The 23,383-nt window shown below is 41.0% G+C and overlaps 1 protein-coding gene across 4 annotated transcripts in view; it reads right to left on the bottom strand.

Annotated features, from left to right (window-relative positions):
- Window positions 1-23,383, bottom strand: part of EML1 (EMAP like 1) — a 118,161-nt gene that overhangs the window by 56,003 nt on the left and 38,775 nt on the right. For 2 of the 4 annotated variants that reach the window (XM_042814093.1, XM_042814094.1), the window contains exon 1: window positions 23,284-23,350. The exons of the other annotated variants lie outside the window; for them this stretch is intronic. In XM_042814093.1, coding sequence (XP_042670027.1) covers window positions 23,284-23,350 — 67 coding nt within the window. Of the gene's footprint in view, window positions 1-23,283; window positions 23,351-23,383 lie in introns of those variants that run through there. 4 annotated transcript variants of the gene reach the window in all.

The following is a 23,383-nucleotide window of genomic DNA, read 5'->3' as shown; positions in this document are numbered from 1 at the left end:
AAAGAAAGAAAGAAAGAAAGAGGCAATGTTCTTTGTGCTGCTCTTTAAATTTTCCAACCAGCTAATCCATGATCTCATAGATTGGAAAGATTTCTTGTGGCAAAATAAAAGACAACACTGAGTCAGACGAATAATCTGCTTCCAGAGTATCTTCCAGTTTTTCAGCAATTTATTACTTTGCCAAATGTGAAGAAACATCTGAAGTACAGCCAACAAAAGGATGTGCACACTGTTTACAAGTAAGAATGATTTAAAAGATTTCTTAACTGTATATAAGGTAAAGCAGAATGGCATACTTACACTGCTAGTTGGAGGCAAGCATACTAAAATGCAGGCTGTTTTCTGATGGAAAACCTAAATCTGAATTGTAAATTAGTGATGTAGGAAATAAAGGATCTCACAGAATTAATAGCATTTTGTTTTTTAGGGTGGTTTTTTTTGGGGGGCGGGAGAGGAGGGAGAGGAAAAATAAAAACAGCAATGATAACACCACCAATAACATCAGAAAAACAATAAATAAAACCTGAATATCTATTTTTTTCACTGTTGAACATCCATTGATTTTTGAGATGAGTAAGCTATGTATGTATTCACTTATTTTCCACACGTTGTTAAACAGAAATATTAAAAAGCTAAAATTAAAACAGACCTGGCATTTTTTCCCATAAGAACTACTCCATTAAACAAACGTGTTTCACCTTTGCCTCATGCAGACACTAATTCTGAGACTATCTTGTCCAGCTCAGACTATAACAGCTGATTAAGTAATGGAAACACTAGATACTGAGTGACTGGCAAACAGATTTGGGTTTATTCAATTTATGCTGTCTCTTCAGAGTACCAATTAACAGGATCAAGTTGTATATGAGATACTTCCAAAACTTTTCAGGACCTATTTTGCTCACTGTATATTTCCAAAGAACCTAGCACAATACAGGTGTGGCTGCCCAACTCACTAAAAGCACTCACTAAAAGCAGCATCTCGTGCTTCTGACCAAGGTTGTCCTTGAATTTAGACTCACTGCAGAATATTAGAAAAGAAAATCCGAGCTGTGATTTCCAGCATAGGCCTTCTGCAAAAGTTAAAAGAAAACCCAAACAATGGAAACTGTGGCAAAGGATGGCAGAGAAAAGGCAGCATCTCCCATAATGATGCCTTTCTAGCACAAAAATGTAGCCCATGCCAGCAAGTCTGAAACGAGCTTAGCCGGTAGTTAGGTTCTCTGAAATACCAGCAAGTACATCACTGTCTTTACTTCTAAATTAATCGATCCAGCTGTTTACATTGCTTGGAAATCACTAATAACTTCAGTTCCACTGTAGCCTTATGAAATAAGCACGGGAAAGAGCCCTCCCCTGACATGCAGCCAAGCATGTGTGAGAAGGCAGGAGCTGCCAAGATACCAGTGCACATCCAGCTGCTCAGTGCAGAGAGAACTGCGGGCTGATTTGGACCAAGTACAGCAGTAAGGGGTACTGAAGATATTGCAATTCTTGACAAATTTTCTGTTTTCAGACCTCACCAACTCCACAATAGTGTCAGATGCTGCACATGTCACTGGGCTATACATTTGGCAACCTCCCCTTTTCCTGCCCCACCATCACTGAGATCTCGCATGCCAGCCAAATTACTGGAACTGTTTTCTGCAGGCTCCTCGAGTCACACTAACACTGACTTTTCAACGATCTCTCTCCACTTCACCCCTTTCAATGCATCCTGTTTTTCTTGAAACTAACAGTACAGAGAAAGATCCCTGTAAGGTCAGCATCTTCTGCTTCTTTCAAAATCCTGCCCTCCCTTTTTGGTTCATTGAATTCATCTTTGAGTCTGGGGCACAAGCATCAGCCATACAACATATTCGATCAATACAGTCTGGCTGATCCAACAACACCAGAGAGCTAGAAGGAGAATTAAGAAGAAAAAAAAAAAAAAAAAAAAAACACCAAAATCCAAGGGTTAAAATGAAAACAACTTGTAAAATAAAATGAGCAAATCATTGCGGCACTTGAACAGTGGAATGCAGCAACAGAGTTGCTAGGCTTAGATTCAAGATCTGGGAAGTCCCTAACATTCTGGTGGCTGCTTCTGTGGCATAATGTCAGCAGTTATTTGCAGACCAAAAGGCTTACTGTGCAGGAGAACAATGCAAAATAAAACAGCAGTTCAGTTTCCTTTGACAACACAACGTCACAGCTCCTTTGCTTAAAGGATCACTGTTGACAGTACCACACAGTATCACATCTTCCCTCCATCCAATTTTCTAATGCAAAACATTATACCTACCTGAAACACAGCAGCAGCTCTCCAGGCTTGTCTCTGAAGGACAATGACAACACATATGTGCAACAGCTTATCCCAAAGCCTGGTACATACCAGACTGCTCTGCTAGACCCTGATTTGACCAGATTAGAGCTTTCCGCTGTGAGAAGCAAGTGGATTTAAAGCCTGAAATAATGTTATCCTATCTAATCTTGTTATTTGGTGTGGTTAAAGGGAAAAAAAAAAAAAATGGACAAATTACACTTAAAGTTGTAAAATTATGTTGCTTTACATGTAACCTTGGAAAACAGAACTGCTGCCAGCAGAATGAACTTTACATCTTTACATACTTTGGGCAGGAATGCACTTTACATCAGATTCTCTAATTGCATTTTAAACACATAAAAAGATGAGAGAAAACAACTTTTTTTTTTTTTTTTTTTTTTTAAGATGGAAAAACTGATTCAAAGGAACATGAAAATGTATCTCAACTTCAAACCTGATAGCTATAGACACAATGCCATGCCATCTATAAAGTTTCCTATACGTACATGTGCATATATTCTGAACAGGTAGGACAACTTTTCAGTTCTATCTCTATTCAAATGAATGTACTTACAAGTGATTAACATCACAAGGAGATGTCCTGGTTGGGTACAGTCAGGTACATCTCACAGCAAGTAATCTGAACAAACCAGATTAGTTGCTCCATGTCCTCAGAAGTTATCTATGTGTAGGAAGGGAGGAAGACAACACTGTCCCACACACCTGCCTAATGCTGTGCCCTGAACTGCACTGGGAATCCATGAGAAAAGTGATCCAAGTAAAAATAACCGAAATCATCATTATGGCAGAACAGACCATATCTAAGCCACACTGTCAAAACTGCAATCCAAATGTGTATACTCTATATGGACTACAGATGGTCATTTTTGTGAACAGTGTTTTCTCTGACACAGCTAACTACTGTAGTCCAATATCTGTAAAAGCATATCACCGTATTTCTAAACATTCATTGAGGAATAGCTCATCCTTTTACAGCTTTATCACTAGAAAGCTAAAGAAAAGGAATTCGACCTCCTAAAATTAGAAGCTGAATGAGAAAGAAAGGTAATCCACAACAGCAGTCATAATTGAGAACCACCTCACAGCTGGGTGCACCGCATTCATTAGCAAAATGAGAGAAAAAATTATCTTAACAGAAAATTCTCCATAAGTTCCTCATGGCTAAAAAGTCAGCAACCACTACAGCTAAATTACCAGCACGTGCCTTTGACCTGCCTCTAGGTGACAAGCTGTAATGAGCAGCTCACTGGTTTCTCCCCAGCAGATGGTAGATGAGATGCTATTTGGAACTCAACCAGTTAATAGCACACAAGTGAAAAAACAGAAGAAATATTTGGCCTGACAAGAAATTAGAGGGGCTTTCCTCAGATGAGGTTTATCCATGAAACGTTTTTACAGATCAGACTTACTGTGCTGGCCCTGTTAAACGTGCACTTCAATAGGAAAAGCTTGAACAAATTGTCATTGCTCCATGATGTGGTGGAGCAGTCTGCACAATAAAGAAAGAAAATAGATAAAATACAGTCTTCCATAGAGTAATATTAAAACAAGGTTAGTAGTTTGAGGAAAATGATCCCATATGATCAGTCTAGAGTTACCAAGCCGAAGCCCCAGCGTAACAAGAACTCAAAGAAGGGAATGGGTATGGTAATGGCAAAGGCACCTCAGGAAGAGCCAGGCAGAGCATAGCTATGTTTTACTGTTTTACATCCTGGGTGATGGTTGGTGCGTCTCTATTGCAACCCAAGGAGAACAAAAGCACACTGTGAAATGTGTGAGAGCACCTACAATGCCTCTGTCATACATGTCACACAGTCTCCTACTAAACAAGTCACCTTACAAAACCTAGCAAAGGATGAATTCAAATTCATCCTAGTACACCCAGTGTACACTAGTGAGACTTTATTTAGCACTGCTGGGCAAAGAAAAAAAAAACAAACTAGACGCAAGATTTGCTTCTGCTGAATGGGTTTTCAACCATGTGCAATTAAACTTCATGCATCAGTACATGCAATACATTTTCTTAGAAACTTTATCAACCAACGCTTCGATAAATTTTCACTGTCTTTAGGAAAACTGAATGCCTCTACCAGATTCTTCAACTAATTCCTGGGTAAATAAATTGGAAAGATACACTTATACTTGCAATCCAGACAGATCAGAAGGAAAGCAAGCTCACTTGAAACATCTTCTAAAACTTTTAAAAGTTACTGATGTCAACCTGTCACTGCTCACTACAGACCAATCTTATTTTGGATTTTGTGTGCTTATTTGCTTAAAGAGACGATCATCATCACCAGCAGGAAACCACTGAGACACATCAGCCACTGGCTGATTTGCAATTAAACGCAGCCTTCACATTGCATTCGAAGTGGCAGCACATAAGCATCTAAGCAGCTACTATTAGCATACATTCCTTCATTTTCCTAACTTCCATATTAGAACTGCAGCAGACACTTAAACCTACTCAGGCAATTGATGGCTTTACCTGTAACTTGTATTATCTGCATTTTATTGAAAATTATAAGATTATATGCTAAAGTTTCTAAAAAAAAAAAAAAAAAAAAAAATTAAAGCATTGTTGAAGTTCAGAAATTAGCAAATAGAACACACCTACAGGCTTTTCCAAGGGGAGCCTTCCCCATCGCGCTGCTCATCCCTCCCCCAGCTGCCAAGCCACCAGACCTATCAAAATTGAGACAACATCAATAGTTAGAAATCCACTGTTACCAATTTGAAATGGTTTGTGTCTTATGTTTCATAACTGAGCTCTTTGAGAATTAAGAATTGGAAGATGTCAGCCTCTAATCAATAGCTTTTATTCATAAAATACAACCCTCTGCCAAACATTCTGCTTTTACTTTCCTTGAAGACTTGCCATCTTTTCAAATTGTTTTCTGTGGACTCAGACCAAGCAACATAACATGAAAAGAATAAAACATTCTTCCTACACCTGCAGAAAGGGTAACTGAATGGAATTCAAAGGCAGATTTATCATTTTTGCAAACTCTGCTTACTTGTTTTCAGCTAATGGCTTCACTTCAAGAACAGGTCTGACTACTCTTCAGAACTCTGAGCTTATTGAATATTTTAGTTTCTGAAATTAATGGAGTATAACATTAGGTTTCATCATAGGCTGTCATTAAGACAAATAACAATTTAAATATTAAAGCAAAAAATCTTCTAGTTTTAGGAAGTTATTTTCAGATTTAATTAAAATCCCATCTTTTTCAGTATTGCCTTTCACAGTAATGTAGGAGTTTTTTCCCCACTATGGCCAGTTAGCCTAAAGTTTTTGAGAAGCACTTGCATGAACTTGTGGCACTCTTGCTTGGATTGGGACAAAGTGCCAGGAAGCCCACAACATACTGGAATTTTTTCTATGTTCTTCATCTTCAGCTGGTGTTCAGTCTTCCTTCCATTTACTTCCAACAGATATCAAAGAGGATTCTTGTTTTCTTCAAAGCTGGATCTGTTAGCATGAGAACCTAACATGAGCCCTTTGCTAAGAGCAGGCCCTATGCCTGGCACACAGTCATCCTCTGCCTCGAGGGCTCTCTGGAACTGCTTTCTTCCTGGTGGCAGTCAGAGCTCGTGCCCTAAGAGCTCCACTTGAGAGATTAGATGGGCTGAAGGTGTGCTGAGCACATTCTTCCAGCGGCACTAAACTTAAACACCAGTGCCAATGAGAAGTACAGAGATCCTGGCCTATAAAGCTCATCACTTTGCAGTTACCAAAGCCTCTGATCTCCAAGTTCCGTGGTAAGCTAGAACCTACCAGCAAAGGCAAAAAGTCCAACATCCTTAGGACAAAAGTTCTCCTTTGCTTTCTCAGCTCTGCAGGTGGACCTCTGTACTCAGTTGCACAGACACAAGCTAGGGCAGGTATGGCCACTTGAATTAAGCTCATTGAACACTTTGATGGTTCTTTCATGAACATGGAAATACACAATTCTTCCCTCTTCTCTCTCTTTCCTCCTTCCCTCTTCTTTTTCCTGAAGTCTGTGACCTCAGGAGGCAAATTCAAAACATGCCAGGGCACTACTTAATATTACAGCCTTATGATTCAAATAGGAACTTTTATTTTAAAGCAGTATTGATTACAGCTGTCTCCAAATCCGTGAAGTTTATTTCAGCTTCAGAATCACCCAAGTTGAGGTACAGTAAGTTGCCTCAGTGCGACACAGAACTGAATTTGAGGCAGTAAGGTGACAACGTGCTGAACCTGGAAATTGATGGATTTATGAGAGGTAGGAAAAAGGCTGAAATACACCAAAAAATGCTTGTCCCAAATGCACTGAATACATCATACAGAAAACATTTTCTGCTTGCAGGACATCAGTTTCCTAAGGCAGAAAAAGCAAGCAGAAAATGCTTAAAAAAAAAAAAAAAACCACCTTCATTTTGGCAGAAGACAGATAAGAATAAAGCCCAGAAAAGAAAAGGCTCAGCCAGAAAATACTTAAAGTTATGCTAGATACAAAAATATAATAAACAATCTCCTGGTAACCTATGCAGATGTTACATTACCACACTTAACATTAGCTTTTAGTAAAACATCCCAGGTGTCAGGCTCTATCTGCAGGAGAAAAGGCTCAACCCAAAGGTACATTTCCATGGGCCCCAGTGACACAACTCCTCACTGTTTTCATTAAACATTTTCTCAAAACCAACCTAATTGATCAGGCAGCATCCCCAGCTACTATCAAGCAACAAAGGCTGTAACAGGAGGCATCACTAAGGCATTCACTCCCCCAGGTCACTACACTATTTCCATTTAAAAGAAAAAAAAAAAAAAAAAAAAGGGGGGAAGCAAGACAACTTCACAAGCACACTATTAAGCAAAAAAAGAAAAAAGTATTTGACAAAACAACATTTTGAGCAGTTATTCTGTGACAGTTCCCAGTTCTCAGTGGTTCGTTAAAAAATTACTCAGAAATGTTATTAATTTTTGTATGTTGTTATTGTATTGCAAGCACCTCAATGCCTTTCTATCTCTCCTTGCCAGGAAAAGAGGCTTTTGAAAGAGTTGTCAAATTTACAGGCTTTGTATTTCCCAAATTTAAAATCGACCATAAGTACATTTACTGGATTTACTGGATTTCAGAAAAGTCTACTGTATAAAATGATGCACACTTCCTAAAAAAACTACAAAGAGTGCTGATGTAATTAAAAAACACGAATAAGAGTTGTATTTTAAGCTACATTACACACCTCTAGTTCTAACATTGTCTAACTTTCAAGAGCTTAAAAAGTTCACCAATTTTTTCTAGCTTTTTCCATAGATGTTAAGCTTTCTATCTGCTTACTACTTCAGCCTCAGAAGGCAGCATTAGCTATGGCTCCATACCAGAAGGTAATACAATGCTTTTTTTCCCCACAGATAACTGCCTACAACAGAGCAAAGCAAGACCCAAGACACCTTGCAATATCAGCAAGGACCATGTTTCCATGGAAAAGGTTCTGGGGGCTTCTGCTCTTCAGCACATTCCCAACCTGCTCAGCATTTGCTGGCTCTCACCAAACAGCCCCTGCACAATACACAGAGCTCCCTGTCCCAAGATGCTGCTTTTCCTCCAGTTCAGCTTCCAGAATCATAGAATTGTTAAGGTTGGAAAAATATCTCTAAGATCATTTAGTGCAAACGCCAACCCATCACCACTACACCTTCTAAGCCATGATGGCCCTAAGTGCCACCTCTGCTCCTTTTCCTGAACACTCCCTGGGACAGTTATTCCACCACCTCCATGGGCAGCCTGTTCTGATGCACTAGCACTCTTTTGAAGGAAAAATGTTTCCTAATATCCAATCTTTTCACCTCCAGTTTCTTGTGAACACAGCCTGAGAGCTGCAAAGGGGCTGGAGAAGAGCAGAAAATATATTCCCTGCATCCATCAAGACTGGAAGGTAACATCCATCCAGCTCTATCCCTACTGCCCTGTATCAGGGTTGTACTGCTGAGATGAAGCCTGATCATCATCAATGCTGAGGGAGATCACAAGGTGCACAACAGACAAACCTACTGTCTTGACAGCTGCCTGTCTCTGCTGCAAAGCTTGAACTGCTGAAAGCTGGCGGCTCAGCAATCAGGAGGGGCCAGCAGCACAATGGGAAAGGCCCATTCTTTCCAGAAAACAAAATGGTGTTAGAAATTTGAAGAGAAAATAGGAGGTCAGAAATGGTAACACAGATCGTTCTTCCCCTTCCCTTGTTTTAGAAAAAAGGGCTGAGCTGTTTGAAACCTTCTATTGAGCAGACCTACAGAAACACATCCTGTGCATGAGAGTAGAGATACAGCTGGTACTCAACAGCAACAACCAAAATACTGCCAGGCACTCACAGCAAGCTCCTAACTGTTGATGGAGATGCCACTGGACAAGTCCCTGCAAGGCAGGCAGCTGCTTCTGCTACTGACTTTCCTTATGGAAGAGCTCACCCCATGTCTCAAGTCAGCACATGCTGATGTAATTACCTCCACGAGGTGCGTTTAGGAGTCACCGACCCGCACCGCGGGCAAGTGCATCCTGCAGCAGATCCTGCAGGCAGTGAGCTCAGGGCAGCTGCAGAGCAAAGACTGGGTCCCTGGTTGTTTCATGAAGGAGCTGAGAACCAGTCTGCAGGTAGAAAGTATGAGATTAGGCTCACAGCAGGCACAGCACCCAGCATACACTCCATTTAAGATTCATACACTGCATTCAAGACCTGCCTTCATCTTTCGTCCTTGTCCTTGACAGAAACTACAAAAACATCTCCTCCTTCAGCTGATCTTTCCTGTCCTCTCAAGAAGACACAAAGGGCAGGAAGGATAATGTTCAGAGTATACAGAGAAATAAAAAGATGATTATTCTAGAAATTTGAATGTGAATAAGGCACTGGATTGAACTGGAAGCTAATGCACACTGTTCTAAGATTATATGCTTAATATGCCATATTAAGAATTTACCTGAACAAGAGAGTTACTCTGAAAGAAATGGAGGTGCCAGAAGCTTCTGCAGCTAGTCCTGGATTATTTCAAATGGATGCAGCTCCTCCCAGCTTCTCACAACAGTTCAGGGAGTTGTAGCTTCAGTGCAACAATGTTGCTTTAAAGAAAAATGCAAGCTGTGAAACTGTGTATCATTCATACCCAATGCCTCGCCAGCCCACACCTTTTCACCAGCTAATCAAGGTATGGAAGTCTGTCAAAAATGTGGCGGGAAAAAAAAAAAAAAAAAAAAACTATCTGCAAAAGGCAGTCATTTTATCAACACCCATTTGTTTCCGGAGCTGTCTGCCTACAGAAGCCCATCAACATCACCACATTCAATGCTACCCCAGGAGGAGTCTCAAAGGCTTGTGCTCACTTTGCTGCCTCGTGTTTCTGCTCCTGCAGCCACGGAAGTAGGAATTCTACTGATGCAAATTGCAAGATGCTACTGAGACTGGGGAGATATTTGGGGCTGGCTACTGGAATCATCTGCATTCTTTATTTCAGAGAAGATGCAACTTCTGTTACCTCCAGATGAGCAATAAACATTTCGGCATGGCAGACATCTCTCAAACACAAGACACTAAAGGATAGGTAACAGGGACTTATGCAACCAACAAATCAATTTCCCCCAGCAATAACTGGACAAAAGAGGAACAGTTCTTCCATACAATTTGTCAAGAGAAGCACAGAATTCCTATTTTCAGCATAGAATGTTTGTAGTTTGTTATAGAGGTTTAACATTTTAGTATTACAAATGATTCTATACTGAGCGAAACTGAATAAATATGTAGCAGAAGAAAGGGTAGTGCAATAAACTGCAAATAAAAAGCAATACTAAATAACTAAATACTAACTAACTGCAAATAAGCACTACTGCATAAAACAAGTGAAGTTTCTACTAAGAAAACTACAATTACTTTTGCAGTAATTATAAATCTTAATGCACAGAAGGAAAACAAAGGCTTTTTTGTTTCATTGGCTTACAGAAACAGTTTCCACTGTTCACCTCAGGGGTCAGAAAGGGCTGTTAAACAGTTCTGACACAGACTCCCAGTCAGCCTAGACCCAGGCAGAGCGTATGAGCAGTCCCAGCACCACAAAGCACACTTGGGCACCAGATTTACTTTGTCCTGCATTTCCAATATACAATGTTTGGAATAGTTTTATTTCACCCCAATATATTCGTTCTTCTCTTAATCCACTCCTCCAGGCTGGATGGGGCTTTGAGCAACTTGGTCTAGATGGAGGCATCCCTGCCTATAGCACAGGTTGGAACTAGATGATCTTAAAAGTCCCTTCCAACCCAAACCATTCTACGGTTCCATGATTCCTCAAGACAACTCTTTAAAAGGAAGTCAGATTGGGAAATAAAGAATGCATAGGTCACTTTGGCTATATTTTATTTCTTAGGAAACATACATGCAGTGCTGAGACAGCATCTGAAGAGCCCCACTAGGAGAAGTGAAATGCATCCACATTTGCTGTTTGGGATACGCACACTGCCACAGACTTTGCAAATGTTTGATGTGATGCAAATGTTCACTGTGCTGAGTATCAGATTGGCAGACAACGTGTAGATCCACACCGATAGACATCCAAAAGCTTGAGTTGCTTTCCCATGGATGTTCCCTCGCCTCTCCTAGTTCTTGTCAGTGGCCCACAGGGCATCGTGCAAGAGAACTGGGCTGTGACAAAATACCTACTCCTTGAATGTCACATTCCATCCACTTCCTAAATGGATTAACCACTCTCAATGCTAACTATTAAATCTCCAGAAAAAAAAGTTTTTCACCACAGTTGATTTTAATCATTATTCAAAATTAAAATCAAACCAGAAAAGATACAGTCTTTGCAATTCTCAAATGCTGTGGTTTTCACTAAAAACAGGCAGTTTCACTTATTCTTGTGTACTGTGTGAAATATCTACGTGCTGGAAAGAAATAACAGTCAAATACACAAACTGACTCACCTTACTGCCTGCCTTCAGAGAGGCTTCAGTCAGGCAGCAGCTACTTCAAAGCCTACATTGCATACACCCAGAGACTTAAACCAAGAGAAGCAAGTGCCAAATTCAGGAGGCAGGAAAAGGCTTAGATTTAGGGGCCTCCCTGAGGCTAAACTTTTTTTTTTTTATATAAGAACTACAAAAACAAAAACACCTGAACTTAAGCCCTTCTGCAACAACATGCGCACAAGTCTCTCATAACCTTCCAAGTCACAGCCACCAAGGTTAATGACCCAGCATCAGGCACCAGGTGTCCGAGCTTCAAGAAAATCCTACAGAGCCTTGCAAGAATCATTGAAGCTGCATTAGGTTTACTTCAAACTCTTGGAACCTAATGAGAGTAAACAAACAGGAGACACAACTGTTCAAGGTACTAATCCAGCCCTTCCTACACAGCACCAATAAAGATGCCTGGTAGATCCTGCAAGAACATTTTGGTTTAAAGGACTCAAAGCACAAATCTGGCAGATCTCCCTCTTCCCCTTTGGCTGAACCTGCTGTTATCAAGAGAAATGCTTCAGTCACAACCACCCAGGGTTGATTCTGAGAACAGAGCAGCAGCACACAGATTATTTGTTACTGATCAATTCACACTGTCTTGATGGCACGCTTTTTCCTGCAAAGCTATGGAATAATCTGACCTGTGTGCCCCCCAAAACAGTACGCTCTCAAGAAAGGCAATATAAAGAAGAGATCATTCATTCTCTTTCTTTGTTTTTATGGCAAAATTACAAAAGGAAGTTTTAAGGAACACATAAAGTTGGAAAATACAAGAATAAAAACAGTATGCAATTAAGAATGAAGATTTCTGCATATAAAAATATTGAGTGCATCCCTATGTGCCCGGGCCTATTTGACTTTTTAAAATGTCATCTTCTGCAAACAACATAAGAACTACAAAATATTGAGATCTATGGCTTCCAGGGGCCAGAACCACACACACACACACAAGCTAAGCATTCCATATTGAAATGCAGAAATATCAGTTGTAAAAAAAAAAAAAATTTGCATTAGTCCACTGTGCTTTGAGTGGGTAACGAAACAAAAATTGTATTTGCAATCCACATGTAGCTTTCCACCTATACGAACTTCTAATTAAACTACAAATCAAGCTTTGTCCGTATTACAGTCTTGCAGGGGCTGCCTGCCTCTCCCCTGTCTTGGCTTGCATGTGGTTTTACAGCTTCACCTTCCACCACCAGACCTGGCACAAGATTTAAAAGAGGGAAGGAGGGGGCAGGGTATCACTTCTATCTGCCGCAGTAGAAATGATACCCATCTCTCTTTGTAACTGGAATTAATTTATTGATGCCATTCAACACATGGTGTGATGAGCAGCTGCAAGGACAAAACACGGGTTCAGTTCTGCAAGATGAGATGAGCCCATCGAGGAGCCCCCATTTAGTCTGCAGCACCCATTATTCCCATAATTTATCTCCTGCTGCCTCCCAAAGCTGATTTAATTCTCTGACCTGGCAGAAAACTAACTCAGCAAAAAACAAATACCACACACAAACACAGCACAGATTTTGCTGTTGGGTTAGCATGTTAAATTAACTGACAAATTAGTCTGTCAAGTGTTCACTGGGTAAAACCACACAGAGCAGGAGAGGAAGCAAGAACTTGATCACAGCTCACGTTAGCTTATCTGCCTGAGGTGCTGTTGGCTGAAAATAAGAACCTCAGCCTCCTGAGTATTATCCGACCACAGCCCAGCTTCCCCAGCTCTGGCCTGTTAACTTTCACTCCTGAGCAACCCTTATACTCCTTACCTGATAATACCTGAAGAGTCAAGCCTGGCACCTTTCATATCCCTCATAGACTCCCCCTAGTCTATGTTATGTTGAATTATTTACTTGAAAAAGTTGCAGCAACATATCCAAATTCGTCTTCAAAGTTAGCAGTTACAATGATTCTCTTAATGCATACACACGCATCAGAAACCAGATAAATTCACCAAGTGTAGCAGCTTAATTCAAAGAATCGTTTCTCCTTTTATACAGCTTTGCCCTAGGGTGGAAAAAAAAAAAAAAAAAAAGAGAGAAAAGGGGAAAAAAAAAAAAAAAAAAGGTAGGTTGCCCTGGTATTTAATCTCCCTGTTTAAACAAATTTTAGAAGCAAGCCTATTATTCACTCAGAAGTATGTCTTCGTGTACGAGGTTACGGTCTTGGCAACAACATCCTATCTAGGAATCACAGCTACAGAATGGCATCTCTCAAATAACTCACATGAGACAACGTGAGAACAAATCATTCTGTTCTGTTCATTGTTTTAAAGTTTCACCTTTACATTTTACCACTGAACTCCATAAAAAAAAAAAAAAAAAGTAAATATAAATGTATCGCTCCTTGGAGACCATAAATGCTTTCCAAGTGCAATGAACTTCAGTTATTAAGCATTTTCTTAACACAACAGTAAACATTTTTCAACTTCATCTCCGAATATTTAACCCCATGTCTCGGTTTACTGCTTACAGAATCCAAAACCAATCACCGAGGTCACAGAAGACCACTGAAATACAGTTCAGATAACAGATTTACAGCTGAGCTGAAAGATTAGTTCTGAAAGACTTTCTTTCCTCCAAACTTGTGCTGATAACACACCTGTTCTTTCAGATAATCACTAAAAAAGTCTAAGCAAAACACAGCATGCAGTAAAGAATCAAATAGAAAAAAAACCACCCCTCAAATAAACACTAACATTTGGATTGTGTTTATTTAAAGCAGAAGTGGAAACATGGAGCTATTAAATAACAAAATAGCCAGGTAGTCTGCTGCATGCATACCTACCGTGTTTGAAATAACCATTCTTAGATCACTCAAAGAAGCAGAACAGCTGTAAATTTAGAGCCTCGATTTTAGTTCTGCCCTATCCATTAATATTTCCTCAAAGGAGTCGAGAGTCAATAGTGAATAGCAGCTAGCACAGTGCCCAGGATCATGTCTTGGTGGCTCTTGAAAGCCTCCAAGAAGGAGACTCTGCAGCCTCTGGGTAGCCAGTTCTCCGATACCTGCAGCACAGAAGTGCTACCTGACGGTCAGACAGAACATCCTGAGGTCATTTGTGCCCCTTCTGGTTCTGGCACTGAGCAGCAGAGAGGGACAGATAACCAAGTCACAGAATCACAGAATGGCCTGGGTTGGGAGGGACCTCAAGCATCACGGATCTCCAACCCCCCCCACCACAGGCAGGGCCACCAACCTCCCCATTAAATACTAGACCAGGTTGCCCAGCGCCCCATCCAACCTGCCACTGAACACCTCCAGGGACAGGCATCAGGGGATTTGCTTTACAGATTGTTTCCTATCGCAACACATTTTATGCTGATTTACACATAGAGCTAAAATACAGCATACCAAAGATAGGGCATCTTACAAAATCTCTGTTAAGGTTTTCTGCCCTTCAGCTGCAGGTCCTGCAGCACACCATTCACACAAAGATTTATCTGCATGCCACTGGTAGCTGACCCCACCTACCCATCTGCCATGGCAGACAAAAAGAGCAAGTTTTTAAAAGAGACCTCTTCTCAATTCTTAGCGCAGCAAGGCCTTGAGCCAGACAAAACATATGAATGCTAAACTTAAAAGTTGTATGTATAAAACCTTTTGTCCCAGTGGATCCCTAATTAGTTCATTAAAATATCTGAACCCGGAGGAAATCACGAACTTCCAAACTGAAAAGCAGCTGCCACAGGGATGACACAAAATCCATCTAGCAAAAAAGGGAAAAAGAAAAAACAACTAATTTGTCTCACACGTGGAATTACAGAGAGATCTCTAAATTGTCGTGGTGTAATTTCATTTTCCTCCTGTGAGGGACAGCATTTCTAAGAATCTTCATGCTCTGACTTCACTGGAGTTTGGTCACGTGCGTTTTCAGAGCTGGAAACCACTGTTCTGTTGAATTCCACAGCCAAACTCCTATGTTCTGTACAGCAGCAGCATTTCACTTACCATCTCAAAACACATCAGCCATTTTTCACCTTGTTATGCTCTGAGCTATTTAATATATGCTTTAATATCCAGGCCTCACATAATCCACAGACACAGACTCCTCACATTCCATTTTAAAATACAATTCAATTTTCTCTGCTTGTGGTTAGGAACCTAAAAAAGATGGCCTCATTTTTCACATTAGCTGAGCAAAGTCCTGGCTGTCACTGACCTATTATTTTGGCCTATATTTCAAAGTTGTACAGCAAGAAGACAGATATTCTTTAACATGTAAATGCAGACATCAAATCCAATAAAGATCGGCCGGAGTCTCAGGACATGCTAATGCCTGTAAGGTTTTTAACAGTTTAGATAAAGACCTCATTGCCCCCTGTGACCCAACCAAGCTGGCCAGACCACCCATCTAGCAGCAGAGCTCACTCACACCCAAGAAGCCATCCCTGGCCAACAGACTCAGCGTAAGCTGACCTTTAGGACCACGCCAAGCAGCGTATTACACAAACCACACTTCAGGGTCAGAGGGAAGACCCACCTGCCAGACCCGACAAGCTATTTCAAGCAGCATTGTCACTTGGGAGCTGGAAAAATTCTTCCTAGAGACTCATAGGTTTGCAAAATGCTGGACAAGGAAAAGAACAATAGCATGGTTTTTGTTTCTAGAAAACATACACTAAGTATAAAACTGATGGTCTGCCAGCATCTTTATCAGGTTTCAGGACAATTTGCCCCCCAGGAGGGGGAAGCTGCTCCTAATTCTGCTGCTTTCAGGGTACAGAAACTTTCCCATACCTCCAGGGAAATGCCAGACATCAGTGCACCACTGCCCAGCTGCCCCCATCTGGGTGTGTGGGAGCTGCAAATCACCAGAGCTATTTCTGCTTGTTTTGCATTGGACTTTTTGTGTTTGTTTGTTTTGTTGTTGTTGTTTAACCACAGTTCTATGGAAAAGAAGAAAAGCATTCATGAAATACAGATCTTTTACCCAGTCCTCATTTAAAAAATGCCATTATTAGCTTGAAACAATGATTCTTTTTCTTTTTCCTATTTACACATTGAAACACACTCACCTACTCTGTTTCTTCCAAACTTCTAACTTTATGGCTTCACTCAGGCCGATGCACTGAAAAGGCTCCTAACACTCAGGTGACTACAAACAAGTAGATTACAAATAATGTTTCGTATACAAACCAGGAAAGAAAATTGTTCTTTTCTGCCTGTAGGAAGTTTCCACATTTACGATCAAATACAGCATCTATGCTACTAAAAAATGCAAATTGTTCTATTACTATGAGGTATTTATTTCAGATTTAAGATCCAAAAACGTAATTTCATATCCCACAACATCTAAAGGCAGTGTTTGAAACCTCACTTACTGGTTTTCAAATTGGTATGTTATATTTATTCAACAAGCAGTCATTTCAAAGCAAGACAAGAAAATGATGGACCATGTCAGATTTTAGTCTTTGGAAGTAATGGAGTGTGGACAATCTTACTTAATTACTTTCCAAAGAATTAATTTAGTGAAATCATGTTAACATATCATTATCCCACCCCATCTCCCTTAAAAAACCTCAGGGAGCTACTTCCACATTTTAATTATATAATGGATGAACATTCATTTTGTTTCATGGAAGAGCAGCATCACGCACAGTCCCCTCCATGCTCCCTCTAAGCTTTGGCAATACCTTACAGCCGCCCTATTAGTGGCACCTGCAAACAGCACACAGCCCACAAAAATACAGTCATCGTACTGTTTCATGCAATACTCCTACTTATTTTCTCACATCTCTCTGATGATTTTAATTACCTAATGACAGGTTCTTCATTACTTCTCTTGACCAACGAGCTTCAGCATCAAACTTTAAAAATTTCAGCTTGAATTTCCAAGGAAAGGAAAAACAGAAGTCAGAATAAAGCCTATTAAAATGTATGTCACTGACTGCAGTACTCATTCTCTTCCTCCTCATGTATTCTCTTTTCAATAATGTACTTCTAATATAATTTTAATCCTTATCTGAATTGTTTGCACGTGGTTTAAGCTTCAATAATAGAATTTGAGTTTGGGTATTCTTAATTAGAACTTAAAACACGCACTTCAGTTGTGCAAAGTACTATTAAATTTTTTAAAAAGCTTGAAGATCAGATAAAGCATGTTTTGCTGCTGAGAGCCCAATGCTTTAATTTACAATTCTCTATGTTGTTTTATTCATGAAAAAATACTTGATACTTGCAGTTTCTCCCCATCCTGCTAACACTGACACAGATTCTCTATTGAGGTTAGACTAACACAGTAAGACTCTCTCACGACTGGTCGATATTTTCATTTGTTTTTAAAAGCTTATTTTAAAAAATTAAAAAGCCACCCTTCCTCCCTCCTGCCAATTTTAGTAACTACAATTAATGCTATTCATGATGAAAAAGAGCTTTTAGTAATTCATTATTTGGAAATACATAGCTAATTACAGAGCAACAAATTCATTTTACTTATATGGCATCTTAATCGTAAGAGTTTGAGCTTTAGTAGTCTAACAATATATATTGTGAAAGTATCCATTACAGCAAGTTAATTTTATTTCATAGTGAATGGTTCATTTTGCATTCAATTACTAGACACGTGATACACATGTTTCTGTATGCCACTCTTCTCCTCAATCTCAGAATAGAAGCAAGCCTAGAAGCAACTTGATAGAAGCTCATCTTATGTGCTGTATAGTTTGAAACATGAAGCAAACATCTAACAGAGCCCAATTCTGCAGTACATTTAAGGGTCCAACTGGTAAAAGCCAGAAGAAATTGCAATGATAAAGTGTTCTCCAAGCAGTTCTTGCTAATAAAATCTTCTGCTGTCCTACCAAACTGACAGAAGCTTCATATAGGTCATCTCCACAAGTCCAAAACGTGCCACGGTCCTGCAGAGCACAAGTCTAGAGATGAAACACAAGAAAGTCTGGTATGCTTTCCTCCCTCAACATGTTATTTGCTATTGAGAAACAAAATAAATAAACATGAGTGAAGTGATTAACATGTTTTGCAGCACCACTTTGAACACGCTTGCAACATCCTTTTCTACATGCAGTACATTAATTTGTCCAAGGAGACAAATCCATTTTCTCTTTGCATTATTCCTGAAAGTGGTGACAGTGAAACAAATTACAACCCCTTCTAGCCTTGATGGCTTTGAGCTAGTGACCTGAAAACTGCAAGACTCTGATTAGCATTGTTGATGCCCTAATCTACATACTGCTGTGCAATTTAGGTCCAGCTGTAGGAAGAGAGAAACTGGATGTATTTTGGAAAGTCAGGGAGAAGAAGTGCAGGAGTCAGATGTCAAAGAAAACTGCCAAAATAATACTATCCATAGAGGTTTCCTGTTTGTGGGGTTCATTTCCTCACCATTAGGGCATCTCTATGCTTGTAGACAGATGAGTCAGAGAGAAAATGTACATATATTCAATTCATTTGGGAGAAGCAGCAGATAATTTTCAGGTAACTTGGAAATCAACCAACCAACACCAAATACACGAGCAGAGTCACACAGTCTACTTCTCATAACTTTGGGGTGAATGAGAAAGGAAAGAAACTGACAGTTGTCAGAACTATTACCTAGCAAAAACCTCAATAATATGATGCAGCAGCTTTGTAAGGTGCTACTTTTAAAAGTTGAGGGTTTATTTGATTGACTTTTTAAAACAGATGTTGGTACAGTTAAAATCACTTCAAAATTTCCATGAAATCCATACTTTTCTACTGACAACTGTACTAATCATTTTGATGGTAAGTGCTTTAAAAGAAATAATTAACATTATAGAACCCTTTAGAGATAAATCAATTCCATTTAGAAAGAATTTGTTCTACATTTCTTTACTGCTTCTCCCAAATGCTCTAAATTTGATGTTTCTGTTGAGCAAGGCAGCTGTTTGCAGAAGTGACCATTTGACAGCTGCTGTTTCCCCACTAGCCAAGTGAAGAATACTATGAGTTAGTTGTAAATGAACCACAGATAAACTTTCCCTTCCTCCTCAGAGATCACACAGGCGTCTTGCAGAACATAGGAAGCACTAATTTTACCTTTCATATTTGACTCCCCAAATACGATGCCCACAGCTACCAGTGTAGTGCAGGCCACATTTCTTAGACCATAGTTACTGCTGTGACTGGAGAGGGAATTGTGGTCAGAGGATCCACACACCAATGCCCAAACCCCACCTGACATGTTTGTAATCATAACAGGTGAATTTCTGAACTGCAAGAGTGATTAGGAGGCAAGATAAGCACTGTACATAATGCCAGGATGTGCCTTGTTCTGCAGAATTTCATCTCCAGTGTGGTTCTCTTTATCACTTCTTACACAGCTACTAAAAAGCTTGACACTGAACTGCCTTACCAGTGCTCTACTCTTCAGTTTGAGGAACGCTTTAGTAAAATATTGGTTGACTGTGAACGAATATTACAGCTTTCAAACTAAAAACTACAGAAAAGTTACATCAGAGAGGGTATCTACAACCTGGCACAGTTAATCCAAATGAAGCTTGGGTGATTATTTGTTACCATTTATGTGATGCAAAATAAACAAAGCATTTAATTACCTAGAAAGTGAGATGTCGATTGAGAACCATCCTTAGATAGGCACTAGCAAGTTATTTTGGCGTCTTTGGTTTAAAGAAAAAATAAAGAATAGGCAAAAATTTTGCCCTGAAGTGCTCATCCTCTGAAAACACAGAGGGAGATTTCTAGATAGTATGATAAATATCAATGAGGTAGGCATATACTGTTTCCTCTGGGTCTACAGCTAAGGGAAGAAGAATGAAATAACTTGATTAAAAAGCACGTTGCAAGTTCATATTTCTTGCTTTGATGCCATCTCCGTCTGACATCTGAATCCATTAACATAGTGGTTCTCAAATGCCAACTCTATCCCACTGCTCTGTAAAAGCGCTGAAGGAAGTAGGTGTCTTTGAACTAGATGTGCTAAATATTTGTCCTAGATTTTAGACATGCAGCTCCAAAAGAACATGTTTTCTTTGCCTCTTTCTTCTCTCCTGTCTCCATTTACAATATTTGTATACTCTGTAAGCTACAAGAACACGTTACTACACAATCACATGGACCAGGCCCGTATAGTATCAAAAAAAAAAAAATCCTTCTCCTGAACTCCGAACCATTTCTAGAGAAAAAGGAAGGCTCAGGGTAAACTTGCCAATTTGCACTCCTATTACCTCTTCCCTCTCTAACCAGGTCCTCCAACAACCAAGACCCTGTTTCCCTTACCCCATCACAACCTCCCAGCACTGCACTCCTTCCTCCCCTTGCAGGGAAGCTTCTGCATACCCTCGGCAGCCACCACCTGTCCCTAGCAGGGAAAGAACTGGAACACTGGAGAAAACACAGCTGTCCTTGTGCCAAGTGGAGATGTTCCCACTGCCCAGGCCACCTGTGCTGCCCACAGGTTATCTGCATTATTCTTATAGGAGCACTGGCTTCGTATTCTGATCTTTTCACATAGACAGTCTCTTGTTTCTTCATCTTCAGACAACCAATAATTCCCATTATGTCTGTACTTGTGTAATGCTATAAAGGGACAATGATATCAGGGTGGCAAAGGCCTTGGCTGCAGCAAATGAGAACGAGCCTGAACACAGCAGCCATGGATGCAGAAATGAAGGAAAAGAGCAACTTACCTTCAGAAGACCTCGGGTAGGCAGGGAACTCCAGCGAGAGGTGCCCTCACCTACACTGCCAACACTTAAATAAGGGCTGGGAAGGGGTGGATCCCGGTTCCAACCCTTGGGTCACTCAGGTACGTTGCGTGCACCTGAGCTCCCCTGGGTTGGCCCTGCCCACCCACCAGGTGCTCAATCACTGCTTCAGGCTGTGACTGAGTATTTCCACTACAACTTGTAAAACTAGAATTAATCCTTATTTCCTCTCTTCGGAAGGAAAAACTTCTCAACCTACAACAATGGCCAAATCAAGCGCTTACCTACTATTGCTTTATTTTGCTTTGCCCAACACCTAAGTCATATTTTTCTTCAAATGCCTATCACCTGCTCATACTGTTTGATTCTTCTTTATTCCTGCCCTACTCACGGCCCATATCACCTTTCACAGTACGCCTTATACTTGAAAGAGCTTTTCACTTCCTTCCAAAGCAGTTTTCTTTTCCACTTTCAACCTTAAAACCTTCACTGGTATTTTTCATCTGCATTTTTTCCCCTTATGGGTCACGTGTGTCAGTATGAAATATCTGATCATCTCAAGGCACTATTCAAAGACCCCATTCTCTTGTTCTGCTTCATCTCGTATAATGAAGTCTCACTGAATGTTAACTCGTTGAAGGAAAGACTTTGAATCAAACCACTTTCTTTCATAAACACAGAATAATTCAAGTTAACAACAGTTTCCTGAGCTCTGCATTGACAACTGCATGACAAATGGGCAAATAATCTCTTCAGCAACTCATTCAAGAGGATAAAACTTAAGGATTAACTACGGTTTTCAAACCTATATGCAACATGAGTATATACGGTGTATTTTCATCTCACATACTATGTGCTCAGGGTTACAAAATCAACAGAACTGTGAGTTCTCAGAAATAAGATACTCCACTTATTCAAACTGCTCAGAAAGTGCTTTTACTCCTACTATTCCCACATGTATGCTACTGCCATGAATACAGCAAAAGCAGAGCCCAAGGATTTTGGTAGGAAGCCAGCTTGCTTACAAATGGATTAGAGTACAGAGTTTGAAATGAATCAATGCAATGCATATTTTCTTGTTAAAAAATACTTGCAGTGAAATATTTACTAAGTTGAGGCAAAACAGGCATCTGTTATTAGCACACAACCCCCGTACATAGTCATGGTTTTCCCTCTGGAAGAGCTCGGAGAATACTGCAGCCCCACACAATGCATAGCTCAATTCTTCACATTCTAAAAAAATGACTCCCACAACATCAAGGTCCACACAAAGTAGTGTTTTCTGTAATCCTACCCGTGTCATACAGCACACCACAAAAAGAATCCTGCGAGATGTGGAAAAAATGAAAATATGAGAAGAGCTGTTTGATGCAAGCTTTTTGATGCAGTTGTTGCCATAAAGCGATTTAATACTAACCTGGCTCCAGCTGCTCAGACAGCAGAAAGCCAGAGCACTGTTAAAACCTGGAGGAACTAGAGATTAACAGGTCAGTTTTTACTGACATTTGAAATTAGGAAAGCTCCTTATTTTGCTGCTGAAAAGTGGTAACCAATCTCCAAATATGCGATTTTCAATTCTTAAGTTTTCCAGGAGCAACTCCCAGCAGTGTTTAGCACACACAATGTATTTTCACCCCATAACAGCAAACACCAGCCAGCTCCATAATCCCCAGCGCCACGCAGGCCAGCCTCACAAGTATTTCCTCTGATAACACCGACAAATTCCTCACTTCCTTCTGTCTTTTCCACAAGCTGTCACGGCGGGCCAAACAGCTCGCCTTCCAGGCCACCACGCACATCACACCAGGCAGCCTCTTAAGTGACATAAACGTTTAAAAAAAAAAAAAAAAGGAGAACCAGGTGACAGCAGAACAGCTGCCCCAACACTGCTCGGAAGGTTGCAGCTCAGGGATCCCAGGGCCACCTGCCCAGGCCGGCGGGACGCTGCGCGCTCACAGCTCTCGGTGTGACACAGCGCGGCCGTACACGAGGGGCGTCCGCCGGGCTGAGGCGCTCCGCAGAGCCGCACGGCGGTGCGCGACCGCTCGCTGCCGGCTGCTCGAAGCGGATACACGCACGCACATCCACGCACGCACGCGTGTACGCGAATTCCTACGGGCCAGGTGCAGAAGTTCCCCGCGGCTCCGGAGCTGCGTGACGGGGAGGCCGAGGAACGAAGTTTCCTCCCTCCCGTTCTCCCCGCGGCTCAGCCGGGGCCGTGCGGTCAGGCCTGCCCGCAGGCCCTCCTCTCCCCGCCGCCGGCCTCCGCCTTCGCCCCCGCCCCGCCGGGACGCCGGCACCTCGTCGCTCCCCGCGGCCGCCCCGCTCTCACCGTTGCAGAACTGGAGCAGCGAGGAGGTGTCGTAAAGACTGCTGTAGCTGGAGAAGCCGTCCTCCATCCTGCCGCCGCGCCGCCGGCCTCCCCTCGCCCG

The sequence above is a fragment of the Centrocercus urophasianus genome, unplaced genomic scaffold (genome assembly GCF_019232065.1).
Source record: "Centrocercus urophasianus isolate 14NV4802_14NV808 unplaced genomic scaffold, USGS_Curo_1.0 seq_14, whole genome shotgun sequence".
Classification (NCBI taxonomy): Eukaryota; Metazoa; Chordata; class Aves; order Galliformes; family Phasianidae; genus Centrocercus; species Centrocercus urophasianus.
Note: the sequence above shows the minus strand (reverse complement) of the source record. Positions and strands in the feature narration are given on the sequence as shown.